The 14,196-nt window shown below is 34.7% G+C and overlaps 1 protein-coding gene across 2 annotated transcripts in view; it reads left to right on the top strand.

Moving 5' to 3' along the window:
* Positions 1-3,689, top strand: part of CC2D1B_1 (Coiled-coil and C2 domain-containing protein 1B) — a 32,080-nt gene extending 28,391 nt beyond the window's left edge. For both annotated transcript variants that reach the window (XM_051211829.1, XM_051211828.1), the window contains 2 exons: positions 31-204; positions 2,166-3,689. In XM_051211829.1, coding sequence (XP_051071936.1) covers positions 31-204; positions 2,166-2,528 — 537 coding nt within the window. In that variant the 3' untranslated portion in view covers positions 2,529-3,689. The remainder of the gene's footprint in view (positions 1-30; positions 205-2,165) is intronic.
* The last annotated feature ends 10,507 nt before the right edge of the window (positions 3,690-14,196 follow it).

The following is a 14,196-nucleotide window of genomic DNA, read 5'->3' as shown; positions in this document are numbered from 1 at the left end:
TTTAAAATTTCATTTTTATTCTGTTCTCAGGTATATTACAATCGTGGTATATTTCGAAGCTGGGGTGTACTAGGTATAACTGAAATTCCTCTTACTGGACTTGTCCAATCGGCAACCGTAACTCATGTTGGTGATTTGAAAGAAGGTCGTAAAGTAGTAGGGGGTCGTCTACAAGTACAATTAAGACAACGTGAATCACTTAGTGTAAGTTATTGTCAATTAATTGATTCTTTAGTTTATTGTAATCTATATTCAACATAGTAGATCATTATGCTTTTGCTAAACCAGTTAAATGTATTTATTAGTGATTTATAAAGCTAATAACACAGAAAGATTTATTATGAAACAGCAATCACATTGTTTGTGGTTGAAACATCTTAGAATTGTCTATATTCTTTCGTTTTGGGTTATTCGATGTAGTTTTTCATAAGCCAACCCAAATACGTTGTGATTCCATGTGATGTTTACTGTTCTGATAATGTCTGGGTACTCGTAAGTGTGTGTATGTGTTGATTTTATCTGCTTCATATATTTATTGTTTTAAAATACCGGAATTTAATCAGCCAATGCTGAATAAACTATCGAATATATGTTTTCAATAGTAGCTATTAATTTTATATGATGTTAGCTTCACTGCAAAAGTGTCCTTTAATAATGAATATCGTCAGCAGAAGAATATCATGCTTAACAAATAGTTCAATAACCATTAAATGAGTTAATAGCTATTTGAACTCAATAGTTTAATGTTTGTAGCGATAAGTAGTGAAGTCGAGTGGGAAATTCAATACTGGAATGTGGGCACATCAAGGTTCTGAAAAAATAAAACACGTATCCTGGATTCCATTTCTCGACTCAACTCAGATATACTCACAAGTTTATATTTACAGTTATCTGATATAGATCTAATAAAGATTCACTTAAAATGGGAAAATGTTTGACCATATTAGTGATTGTCATCTTCGATTGCATTTAAATACTAGAATATAGATTTCCATCATATTTCAAGAAATACTTATTCATAGAATAGAGTTTGGTCATTAGTTTGACCGATTTTTAAAATCTTTAATCTGAAGTTTCACATTCATTATGCTTCTTAAGGTGGATATGTGACGTACAAATCTGCTGTTTGTTGTATATTTATCCTTTCTTGAAGGCTATTAATATTTGGAATTTCACTTTACTATTAGGAACCGAAATAAATTGGCAAAGATTTTACTCGGTTTTAACATTCAATAATACGTGAAATTTCTAGTTATTTGTCCGGATGAAAGGAGGGTTAGTTGTGTGATTTGTATAGTTTTCTGCTAAAAATTGTCGTCAAGTAAATAAATTTGTTCTCTTCACACATTCAACATGGTTTTAGAGAAGTTGCCACTGGTTTTCTCAATACATTAGGTGCTAGTAACTCGGGAAATAATTTCCGGAGTTTTACTGAGAAGTCGTGACAAGTAGATTTTAACCATGTCAAGTGTGAGGCAGTTACCCACTGATGACATTGTAAGATGGTTGGGCAATATCGCGAATGGATTGAAGTTGGAAGTATAAATCACTGAATGCCGACCCAGTGGTCTAAAGCTTAAGCGCTTACTGCGAGACCTGGAAATCCTGAGTCTGATCCTCAGAGAGACCTTAGTGCAGGCTGTCAAGTCCCATATTTGGACGATGCAGCTTTCCAGTTGTTTCTGGTTTTCAGTGGTCGTCTAACTAAATAAAAAATAAAAACTAATATGTAACAGTAACGTCTAACTAATGCCGAATTTCCCGATAAACCATTTCGAATGCAACTGTGCCGTACATATTTTTGATTTGCTCGTACATATTATCACAACTTAGGGAAATAGTTTTATCATATGTTGGAATGAAGTCACCATCCAATGGAAATCAAAGCAAGTTAATCACTTGCTACATTGTAACGTTAACTGAATAGCAGTATGCTCTATTCACACTTCATACATTCTGTCCTAGTTAATTACGTAAGTAAAATCAATGTTTATGGGAAGTAATTTTCGAGCAAAATATTTACACGTATAGTTAAAGTTTAAAATGAAAGGAAAAAATAAACAAAAATGTGGCAAACATTCCTTTGTTAACTCGCGTCAGTTCACACATAAATTGAAAATCTATTTCCCTTTTTTATGTTTCTATTGATATCATTTATGTTTCAGGGAGAAACTGTTGTTTATCAACAACAGCCTTGGCTTTTATTATCTGCACCGAAACAGATTAATGAATCACCTAAACTTATTGAAATCGAAAATTCAAAAAATAATCCTGTTTCATCATCTTCTTTGTCTACACCAAAACAGACTGATTCGCCTAGATCTATCAGAAGTGAAAATATAAGGCATAGCCCTGTTCCTTCAATTTCATCAAAACAAACTAATTCACCTAAACCTATCAGAATCGAATATGCAATGAATAATCCTATTTCTTCTTCTTCTTCTTCTTTTGTCTCTACAAAAGCAACTAATTCTGTTTCATCGTCATCATCTCGTGTTGTTATCGTAAGAAACATAGATAATTCTTAATTGTTTCATTAATTGAATACATATTATGATACTTTATATTTCACTTGAAATGTCATGCATCAAGAAATCAAGTACAGATTTGCCTGTTTTTTTTAATCAAATGAACATAGAATTACCTGTTACAATAATTATTCAAAGGATAATTCTATCTATATTCATCCATCATTTCAAAGAGATGTTTTATGTATATAATTCATTTGGTAATAATGGAATTTGTAATATTACAAAATTATTTTTCTTTCTTTTTTTTAATTTCCACAAGTCATTTTTGATTTGTTTTCTTTCTTTTTTCTTTTTGAAAAAAAAAACTATTTTCAGTAGTACTATAATTCTCATTAGATATTTGGTTTCTTGTATTTACTGATTATGAATCAGTTATAAGTAGTATATTGACAACTGGTAGGATTTTTCATCGGTTTAATTTGTCACATATTTACGTGTGAGTAATTTATCTCTAGGAGTAAACAATTTAGTACTGATAAAATTTCATTCAAACTTCTGGAAATCGTTTATTACAAATGATTGATTGACATAATAATATTTATAATCTAAGCTTTTGAACACTTGCGTTGGTTGAAATAATTGATAGTCACATATTCATATATCAGAAGGGGTTTTGTAAAGATTGTAGTAATTTCAACAGTTGAGATCATGAGTCAGTTTAAGCTAGACCACCATGGAAAACCTGGAAGCACTGGACGACCGTTTCGTTCTATTGTGGGACTCCTCAGCAGTGCGCATCCATGACATATTCATGTGACGATTACGAGATGGGGAAGATTTGTAGCTGATGTGGATAATTTAGGTGGAGTTTTGTTCTATGAGCTATATGGTTTGTTCGTGGAGCTTTTATTGTTCATCTGAACATCATCATTAGCACAAACTTCTACCTGACTTTTTTTGACGATGATGTTGTTCAGATGAACAACAAGAACTCCACGACCAAACCATCCAAATTACAGAACAAGACCACCTAAATGTGACCATTATGTTATTTTGTACATGCGATGTTATTATTTAGCATAAAAAATAATGTGCAACACATTATATGTCCTTCTAATTTGATCACGTAATTGGGTTTTTTGCGTATGTAAATGCTGTTTAGAGCCCAACGTTCTTCCTGCCAACGCGTAATATGTATAGGAAGTTAGTGTAATGTTGGTACGCGAATAAGGTTTATTGTTCGAATCTATCAAATGATGATTTTCATTTTGTCTCAAGATTTTCATCGTTTTTCTTGGATTTGGGTTAAGGTTACTTTCTATTTCAGTAATATATAATCCTAACGGATTGGTCAAGTAAAGATCTATGTGCTCAATTCCAATCCATACCTATTGTTTGCTGAGCTAGAATTACAGTCTGCTTAGTCAGGTTGAAGTAAATATAACCTATTTGAAATTTATGAAGTCATAATTAGGTCTTCAATCTATTTATACATGAAATAAATAGTTGATTCCGTTTGATTCATAATCATCTTTCAAAAGAAAATTTGATACAACTTATTGGATTAATTCTGAAATCTGCAGCCATATTACTAAGTTTTTGCACAGACACCAATATTTATGAAAATGTCCAGTTCATACTCATTACAAAATCAAGCATATTCTACAATGACTTATATAATTGTATAAATAGCCAAACGTTATTATCTGCTAAGAAGAAAATTAACGTTAAGGAATCTTCAATGATAATCAATTATGATTGGGTGATCTGTTCGATAAAATCTACCTGATCAAAGTATTATCAGTCACTATGAATTTTAAGTACAATTGTTAACTACCTATTTTTAGTAAGTAGCGTAGGTATTATGACGAAATGTTTCAAATTATTTCCTACATAATTATGGTTTGAACGAGTTATTTGTAAATTATTTACAACTGATCATACATCAATTGATACTTAGATACGTTTATTTTAAATTTATTAAGAAGAAAGCATTCTGATCGATATGAAGTCTTATTTGTATGCATATGGTGTTGAACATTGAATGTTCATTCAAAATCTAAATTCTTAAAAGTTTTATCAACAATTCACTGAAATTGTTTACTTACTTACGCCTTTTACTCCTCGTGAAAAAGCATAGGCCTCTCACTAGCATTCTCCATCCAACCCTGTCCTGAGCAATTCACTCAAACTGCATCCATAAGTAATTCGTTTACAACATGATTTAGTCTAATAGAAGGTGGTTCTAATGAATTGATGCTTCAAAAATGCCTGAGAATACTCCCTTGAGTTATTTTTAACTAGATCATTTATATGATATTTCTACTTGGAAATTATTTCTATGATTATATAGTCAAATGATTCCCAATATATGATAGATCAAATATTTTTTTTGGTTTTATACACATCAAATCTTATTAAATGATTTTATGTAATATTTCTCTGTGAATCATCGATTACGCAATGCTGTCTTTGTTTTCATTCTTATTTATACATATGCTTATTTAAAAAAAGTTCTTTTTGAAGATACATTGTGTTTTCAAAGCTGATTACAAGCCGTCGAACTCGAACACTATGCACGGATATTTACTTACGTCTGTTACTCCTCGTGAGGGGACATAGGCCGCTCACCAGTATTCGAACATTAAACAAGTACTTTTGAAAGACGATGTCAAATTCTCGTATCATGATTTAAAATGAATAATAAAATAGATTATGGTAATGGGAATTGTTGTGTCTTGTGAACTGCAAATTATGGACAGTGTATTATCGATCGGACCAAAGACGCGCAAACACGTAAGAACGGCCTAGAGTTCTGATTGGTCCCGCTTCCCTGTCTAGCCCAGCCAGTTGAGTCCAGAAACTCAAGTCTCAGCCTCTGAGATATGGATCGTTATATTTCAAACATACTCTGTTTATATACCAATCAAGCAGACCACATCGTACTATGAAATAGAAACTAACATTGTACAATATTGACCAGTAGGAAAATGACACGTGAAATAAATATTGACCAATAAGAAAATGATACCATCTCAAGTCCAAGGATAGCGTCAGACTTAACAGAATAATTATTAGGATATTTTTCTGAATATCCCAACAGGAATAAATAAATTTTAGTTGGTTAAAGGAAAACTTACAATATTCTATATAAGGGTGATAAACTTTGTGAAATAGGATCAGCTTTCCTGTAAAGAGTATATTAGTTACTGAGTATTTTCTGTGTTACATTGTAATAAGAAAACTAAGTTGGAATATACTATTTTTATCTGTGTAACAAAACGTTTTGTTTAGTCTCATTGTTTCATTCAATTGTCTTAGATATGGCTAATCTTATTCAATTATCTGACGATATTCTTTCATGAATACATTTTTTGATTTGGCATCTCTATTGCATAAGATAATTGAGTTTTGTTTTAAAATATCTGAAACTAGCATAAAGAATGAGAAAAATTTGGAAAAAGACAACACGCTAACTAATTCAGTATCACACATGTCACCTGCTAAGTATATCAACAGGGTAACTCAACATCATATGCCAGGATAAAACCTATGGATATCATGACGATTGAAGCTTAAAATGAAAACTCTGTTGCGATTTATCGCCTAGTTTTTTCAGAGTGCCCAAAAAAATTAAAATAATCGAAAGCACCGAATAGAACTTACGTCGTGTACATGATAACATATTGAGTAACGAGAGTAGAAAATGAATATCTTTGAAAAACCAACAAGAAATACAGAAAGCTAATAAGCTTATCTGTAGCAGACTTCATACATAAATGTTAATAAATAGCTATAATATATTTCAGTCCTATAGATAAATTGAAATATTAGTATCCTCAATATTATTACTGTTCATTGTGAAGAAACGATTCTTTCCAGGGTTTCTTTTAACTAAAACTTTTGATAGTGTGTATGTGGCGCTACATTTTATCAATGTCTGTACTCTACTATCAATCAATAACCAACGCTTACGAAAATAATCGCTACTAACGCCCTATAAAGTAGAAGCTTTAATATGTGCTAAACAAATTATTATTTATCAGATACTTGATTTTTTAAATACTAAGGAACTGATTTTGCTAATTGGCTATACTCAATGAATTGAATCATATAAAGTGAATTTAGTTGACAGATCAGTTTACTTTTGATGTAAGCTTCAGTAGATCTATACCCAACTCTAATGGTTTTGGTATTCTATCATTTGATGTTCAAAATTTATTTTGCTGATCAAAACTTATTTTCGTTGCTTACATTGAGTGATCTACTTGCTTGTCTTATATATAAAATATATGTAGATAGAATATTTTTATTTCATTTGTTTTCACATTGAATAATACAGTTGTTTACGTTGTCTGATTCAGCTTGATTTTGTAATTGACATGAACTAGATAGGTAGTGTGGCGAATGGGCTATTGCCATTCTCAGGAACTCCGTAGTGTCGAAGAAGTTTCCATAACGTCCTCCTATCCACACTGTCAAATGCATTTTCATAATCAATGAAGTTGATGTATAGTGACGAGTTCCACTCAACTGATTGTTCGACGATGATCCGTAGTGTTGCAATTTGGTCTGTGCACGATCGATCCTTACGGAATCCAGCTTGTTGATCTCGAAGTTGGGTGTCTACTGCATCTTTCATCCGGTTCAGCAACACTCTGTTAAAGACCTTCCCTGGTATTGACGGTAGTGTAATGCCTCTGTAGTTTTCACATTTGTTCAGATCTCCTTTCTTTGGAATCTTGACGAGGTGCCCTTCTTTCCAGTCCATCAACACTTGTTCCTCCTCCCAAATCTTTTTGAATAGAAGGTGAAGCATGTTTGTAGTTACTTCGATGTCTGACTTCAGCTGGTATGTTGTCGGGTCCCGTTGCTTTCCCGTTCTTGATTTGTCTGACGGCCATTCTGATTTCTTTGGTCGTTGGTGGGTTGACGTCTATAGGAAGATCTGTGTGTGCTGCTTCGATGTCCGGTGGATTCATTGGAGCGGGCATATTCAGGAGTTTCTCGGAGTACTCTACCCATCTGTTCCGCTGTTGTTGAATTTCAGTGATTGGCCTGCCTTCTTTGTCTTTGGCCGGTCTCTCTGGTTTACTGTATTTTCCTGCTAGTTTCTTCGTTGTATCGTAAGGCTGTTTCATATTTCCTTCTCTTGCAGCTTTTTCCGCCGTCGTTGCTAATTCTTCCACGTACTTCTTGTCGGTTCTAATGCTCCTCTTCGCCTGCTTGTTTGATTCTGTGTATTGAGCTTGTGCTTGGACTTTCTCTGCTCGTGTTCGGCTGTTGTTAATTGCTGCCTTCTTGTTCTTCCTTTCTTCGATCTTGTCCAGAGTTTCTATAGAGATCCACTCCTTATGATGGTGTTTCTTTAGGCCCAGAACCTCTTGACACATTGAAGTTAATGCTTCTTTGATACCTTTCCAATTGTCCTCCACAGTCGTTTCTTCTTCCTTCAGTAGATCTTGTAAGGCTTGGAACCTGCTGTTGAGAGCTATCTTGAATTCATCGAGTTTGTCAGTATCTCGAAGGAAGGCTGTATCGAAGCTTTGTAGTGCTGTTTGTCCAGTTCTTTTTTAGCTTCAGTTTTAAATTGGCTACAACTAGATGGTGATCCAAAGCTATGTCAGCACCTCTCCTGGTTCTAACATCTTCCATTGTCCTTCGGAATTTTTGTTGATGCAAATATGATCTATTTGGTTCTCTGTAGTGTGGTCTGGTGAGATCCATGTAGCCTTGTGTATACGTTTGTGTGGGAGTATTGTGCCGCCTATGACCAATTTGTTGAATGCACATAAATTTGCAAATCTTTCTCCATTTTCGTTTATCTCTCCCAGTCCATGTCGTCCCATAATATATTCATATCCGGTGTTGTCTATTCCGACTTTGGCATTTAGATCTCCCATCAGAATGGTGAGCTCCTTTCTTGGGTATTTCTCTATGATTGACTGCAGCCGCTCGTAGAATTGATCTTTAATGTCATCGTTGCTATCATTGGTGGGTGCATAACACTGGATAACATTCATTGTAATTCCCTCCTTCTTTGTTTTGAATGATGCTTTGATGATTCTGGATTCGTGAGATTTTTCATCCTACAATTGCATTTCGTGCCAGTTTGGACAGCATTAGAGAAACTCCCTGAGTGTGTGGAGCATTTTCCTCTTCGTGACCGGAGTATAGCAGCATCTCTCCCGTATTTAGCCTCTGTTGTCCAGCTTGGGTCCAATGGGTTTCGCTGACTTCCAGTACTGCCAAGTTGTATCTCCTCATTTCCGTTGCTATTTGACTGGTCTTCTCGATCTCCCAAATTGTTCGAATGTTCCATGTACCTATAAAAATTTTGGTCTGGTTGTTAGAAGGGGTATCGGCCTCGTGGCTTCCAAAGGAACTCGGCTTTCACCATGAAGCGTCATAATTCTTCTAAATGAAGACCTTCTAACTCCCAGGGCAGAGTTAAAATGGTTTGAATTATTTTTCTGGTAAGCGTTTTTTAGCGAGTTAGTTTTCTACGTGATGGGGACTCTAAATAACGATTATTTAGGAGTATAATTTAATAGATAAAAATATTCTAAAAATACGTACTTACGCCTGCTACCCCTTTCTGGGGGAGCATAGGCCGCCCACCAGCACTCTTCATCCAACTTTGTCCTGGGCAATCCTTTCCAGTTATTATTCCTCCTTTTCATGTCTGTTTCCAATTCCAGACGAAGTGTGTCCTTTGGCTTTCCTCTTTTCCGTCTCTCTTCAGGATTACGAGTTAAGGCTTGCCTCGTGATGTAGTTTTGTGATTTCAACGTCTGTCCTATTCACTTCCAACGTCTTTTCCTAATTTCCTCTTCAGCTCGAAGCTGGTTTGTCCTCTCCTTCAGTAGGGTGTTTCTGATGGTATCCGACCAACTGACATTGAGTATATTGAGCAGACAATTGTTTATAAATACTTGTATCTTTTTGATTATGGTTGCAGTAGTTCTCTAAGTTTCAAACCCATACAGTAGAACTGTCTCGACGTTCGTATTGAGGATTATGACTTTGATATTGGTTGACAGTTGTTTCGAGGTACATGCGTTCTTCAATAGTAGGAATGCTGTCCTTGCTTTGCCAATCCTTGCATTTACGTCTGCATTGGATCCTCCTTGTTCATCGATGATGCTGTACGTGGAACATTCCACATCTTCCAGGGCTTCTCCATCACGTGTAAGTTGGTTAGTATCTGGAAGGTAGGCTGTAGTGAACTTTTATGCCGCTGTTCCCCCAGATGTCTGGTGTTTCCTTAATTTCGGTTTCATCTTGGACACAACCAGTTGGTGGTGATCTGAATTTATGTCAGCTCCTCCCTTGGTTCTCATGTCTTCCATTGTCTTTCTGAACTTTTTTATTGATGCAAATATGATCTATCTGATTCTCCGTAGTGTGATCCGGTGAGACCCATTTGACTTATGTGTGTTTACGACGGAACGTGTGCCACGTATAACCAACCATCTAGTTGGAAACACACAAATAAACACAAATATGATCTATCTGGTTCTCTGTGGTGTAGTCCGGTGTGACCCATGTGGCTTTGTATATGCGTTTGTGTGGGAATATAGTGCCACCTATAACCATTTTTTGAATGCACGTAGGTTCGCAAATCTCCCTGTTTTCGTTTCTCTCTCTCAATCCATGTCATTCAATGATATGTTCATATCCGGTGTTGTCCATTCCAACTTTGGCAGTTAGGTCTCACATCAGGATGGTGAGATCCTTTCTTGGGCACTTCGCTATGATTGATTACAGCTTCTCATAGAAATGATTCTTATTTTCGTCGTTATCATTAGTGTGTGCATAACAGTGGATAACATTCATTATGACCCCATCCTTTGTTTTGAAGGATGTTTTGATGATCCTGAAGCCATGAGATTCCGATCCTATAAGAACATTACATGCTTCTTTGGACAGCATCAGAACAACTCCCTGAGTGTGTGGAGGATTTTCATTTTAGTGACCGGAGTACACCAGCATCTCTGCTGAATTTATCCTTTTCTATCTAGCTTGGGTCCAATATGTTTCACTGATTCCGAGTACTGCCAAGTTGTATCTCTTGATTTCCGTTGCTAATTAACTGGTCCTTTCCGTTTCCCACATTGTTCGGACGCTCCATGTACTTAAGCTAATTGTCGGTCTGGTTGTTAGAAGGGTTATCGACTTCGTGACTTGTGAAGAATCCCGGCTTTCATCATGAGGCGTCATGATTTTCCCTTCAACTCTCAGGGTAGCGTTTAAATAGTTTATTTTGTTTATTCTGGTTGGCGTTTTTTGGCAAGATTTTTATTTACGGGATGGGGTTGACTACCCCATAGTCATCCCTCCTCCTTTACCCGGGTTTGAGACCGGTAGTAACTATAGAATAGCTACAGGTGGAGATTTTTCTAAAATTTAGTGAATGGTATTTTCTTCACTGGTCGAACGAATATCCGAAGATTTACGCTTTTCCTGTGGCTGAAATGTCCTTTGATCTTCACTATTATACTCAATAATCTCTGTTCAATACATGAATAAGATCGAGCTATAGGCTGTTGTAACCATACAATAGTATAATAATTCATTTTTACTTACACACCGACTCAAGGTTACAGGAGGAAACGATAATTGTATGATGTAAGAATAAACAATACTTATATTAATAAATAGGTATTTTACAAAATAAAAGAGGATTGTAGTATGCTGATCGATTGTATGAAATAAACTCATCACGGAAGTCAAATATAAATTAATATTGATCATGATTTGCTTTACTATTCATTAAAACAATGACCTAAACATTGTACAATTCAAAAACAAATAATAACAACTTGAGATTGTACTTTAAGTGAATTACTATAATATTAGAAAAAACAATGCAAAATATTGATTAATACGATACATATGAACAATTCGTCATTTCATTATTAACTGAAATTCACTTGATGAATTTCAAGTAACATTCAGTGGGTTCCCTATGGGTTTTCACTGATACCCATTATCAAAAATACAAATAATATCTCATTTTGAGTAGTACTATGGTATTTTTACAAGCAGAAAACAATTGTCTCTTTCAGTCTTAAATATCAATAATAGGAAAGTTGAAACACCTTGTAACAAAAACAACAGTTAGATGTAACTTTACAAGATTTTCGTGTCAGGAAAATACACCCAATAATAATATAAATATTTTATAGTTTACAATACAAGCTGACATTAGTCAGATAACCTTTGAAACCACTAGAAAATAGACGGCTGTTTCATCAGAATACGGTACTCCTTGACAGGGAACATCCACGAGAATCTAACTCGGGGTTTTCGAGACTAGTGGCTAGCACTTAACCTTTGAACCAACGAGCTCCATATTAAGATGAAGAAGTCAAACGAGTGAAATAAAATAGGAGCACTCACCAGCCTACTAATCACATTATTAATTATTTAAGGCTGCCATGTATGTGACAAAAGATCAAAATAAGATAGTATGTTTTATCAGGCGTCCGAGGAGTATTACAATATGACCAATAAGTCTTTACTCTTGCTTGTCATATCATTTATTAATTAGCTAGCAATATTTGTTGAATGTTAGAGACAATCGACAAAATGCACTGAAACCAGATGTTGTGAGGGATATATCTACAATCATGAGAGAACTGATGTCCTTCATGGCATTCAAGCCCACATAATCGAATATCACTTTGATCCAATGTGAATATCTCACAAATAAAAATCGTTCGTTACCTGAATAGATGAATGGTAATCTCTTGAACCCGGATAGTGTGTGAAGCAGGTTCGAAACCTGATGACAGACTCAGTTTCCTAAAGACTACAGTTGGCACTCCTTCAGAAATGAAAAAATATCAAATAACTTGGGTTTAGGTCTTCTTGTAGATCATCTTTTATCATTTCTTAAACACAAAAAGTTAGTGTATAAGGTAGAGTCATTTCGATCAGTTGCCGTATTGCGACTTATCGGATAGAATTCGATCAGCATTAATGACTAAACAAACATGACATTGATTATTGCACAATGATTAATTAATGTTATTTACCGGTTAGTTTACCTTGCTAATTACTGACTATTACAAAATGTTATTCATTAACATTTTATTTTATTAATTTAGTTTTTTTCAGTATTATTCAAGTCTATTATTTGTAATAAACTTAAAAGATAGAAAAAATACTGGTCTTAATGAAAAATGGTCGCGCAATTTCGTGGATTGGTTGATGTTAGACACTATCACCACTGGATGCCGGCTCAGTGGTCCAGTAGGTTAAGCGTTCGCGCGCGAAACCGAAAGCCCTGGGTTCGAATCCCGCAAGCGGGACCGTGGATGCGCACTACTGATGAGTCCCACAATAGGATGAAACGGCCGTCCAGTGCTTTCAGGTTTCCAAAGGTGGTCTAACATCAATCGGTTCATTATCTCAATCAAAAACCTAATAATCTCCACAACCCCTATACTAGGAAAAAAATATAACTTTTGTGCACTTTAGTATTTTTCTCTGATCTAGGATTGTGAATTGTTATAACCTGTTTTAAAAACATCCCAGTTACAAATAACTTTAGTAGTCTATAGTACAATAAATCAATAACGTTGTTTGATCCTACCAAGAATATTCTTTATTCATGTTGAAAATACTGTCATTATTGATTAAATAAACCAGTGAAATCACTTGTTTATTAATACAATCCTCTTTTTTCTTTTATTATTTTTCTCTCCCTTATTTTTCTTTATTTTTTTCATACTCAATCTCTTTCTCTCTATCTAACTCTCTCTCTCTCTTTGTGTTTGTTCATATATTCTTTAATAGAAAATGTCTGTCAACTAGAACATTAAAAAGAAAATTGTTTCAGTTAAGAAGTTAAGCTTCTCATATCACATGATTATTTTGTTTTGTTTTGTGTTGAACAAATCAACTTACTAACCAACACACTCACCCTCCTTTTTATTCATCAATAATTATACTAATAGTTAACATTTCAAATTTGTCACCATTTTATAATTAGGATTGATTTAACCCCTCCTAGTGATTACGAAATTGTTTCTATTCAAATTCTGATATGAATAATATAGAAACATTGAAAGGTGAATTTCAACAAGGGATATTGATAAAATTTGATATTAGACCACTGAAACCTTAACACTCTTGGATGCCGGCTCAGTGGTCTAATGGTTAAGTGCTCGCGCGCGAGACCGGTAGGTCGTGGGTTCTAATCCGGCGGGGTGTGGGATCGTGGGTGCGTACTGCTGAGGAGTCCCATGCCAGGACGAAACGGCCATCCAATGCTTCCAGGTTTTCCATGGTGGTCTAGCTTCAATTGACTCATGATTTCAACCAGTGAAATATAAATCTATTAGTATATTTTAACCACACCCTTGAATGAATTGTACATTTTTTAAAATAATTATTTATATATGAATGTATTAATTGTGTACAATCGCTGGAAATAGTCATTGCAATAACAATTCGTCTAGGTTGTCAATCTGTTGTCGATTGATAGTATAACATAACTGAAGAGAATTTGTAAGCCTGACCTAATTTAATAATGAATTGAAATTGACACAAATAATGTAATAGTTGAAATTCCTAAAGGCAACATGGTAATACTATTAGATCTAGGTTTCATAATAATTACCAAATGTCTGTAGGACCTATTTGTAGTCATCAGCGAAATGATGGAACCTATCCTCAAATTCAAACGTATATCACCCTGTGTTGTGGTGTGATA

The sequence above is a fragment of the Schistosoma haematobium genome, chromosome ZW (genome assembly GCF_000699445.3).
Source record: "Schistosoma haematobium chromosome ZW, whole genome shotgun sequence".
NCBI classification, from domain to species: domain Eukaryota; kingdom Metazoa; phylum Platyhelminthes; class Trematoda; order Strigeidida; family Schistosomatidae; genus Schistosoma; species Schistosoma haematobium.
The sequence above is the reverse complement of the archived record's forward strand: the minus strand, read 5'-3'. Positions and strand labels throughout refer to the sequence as shown.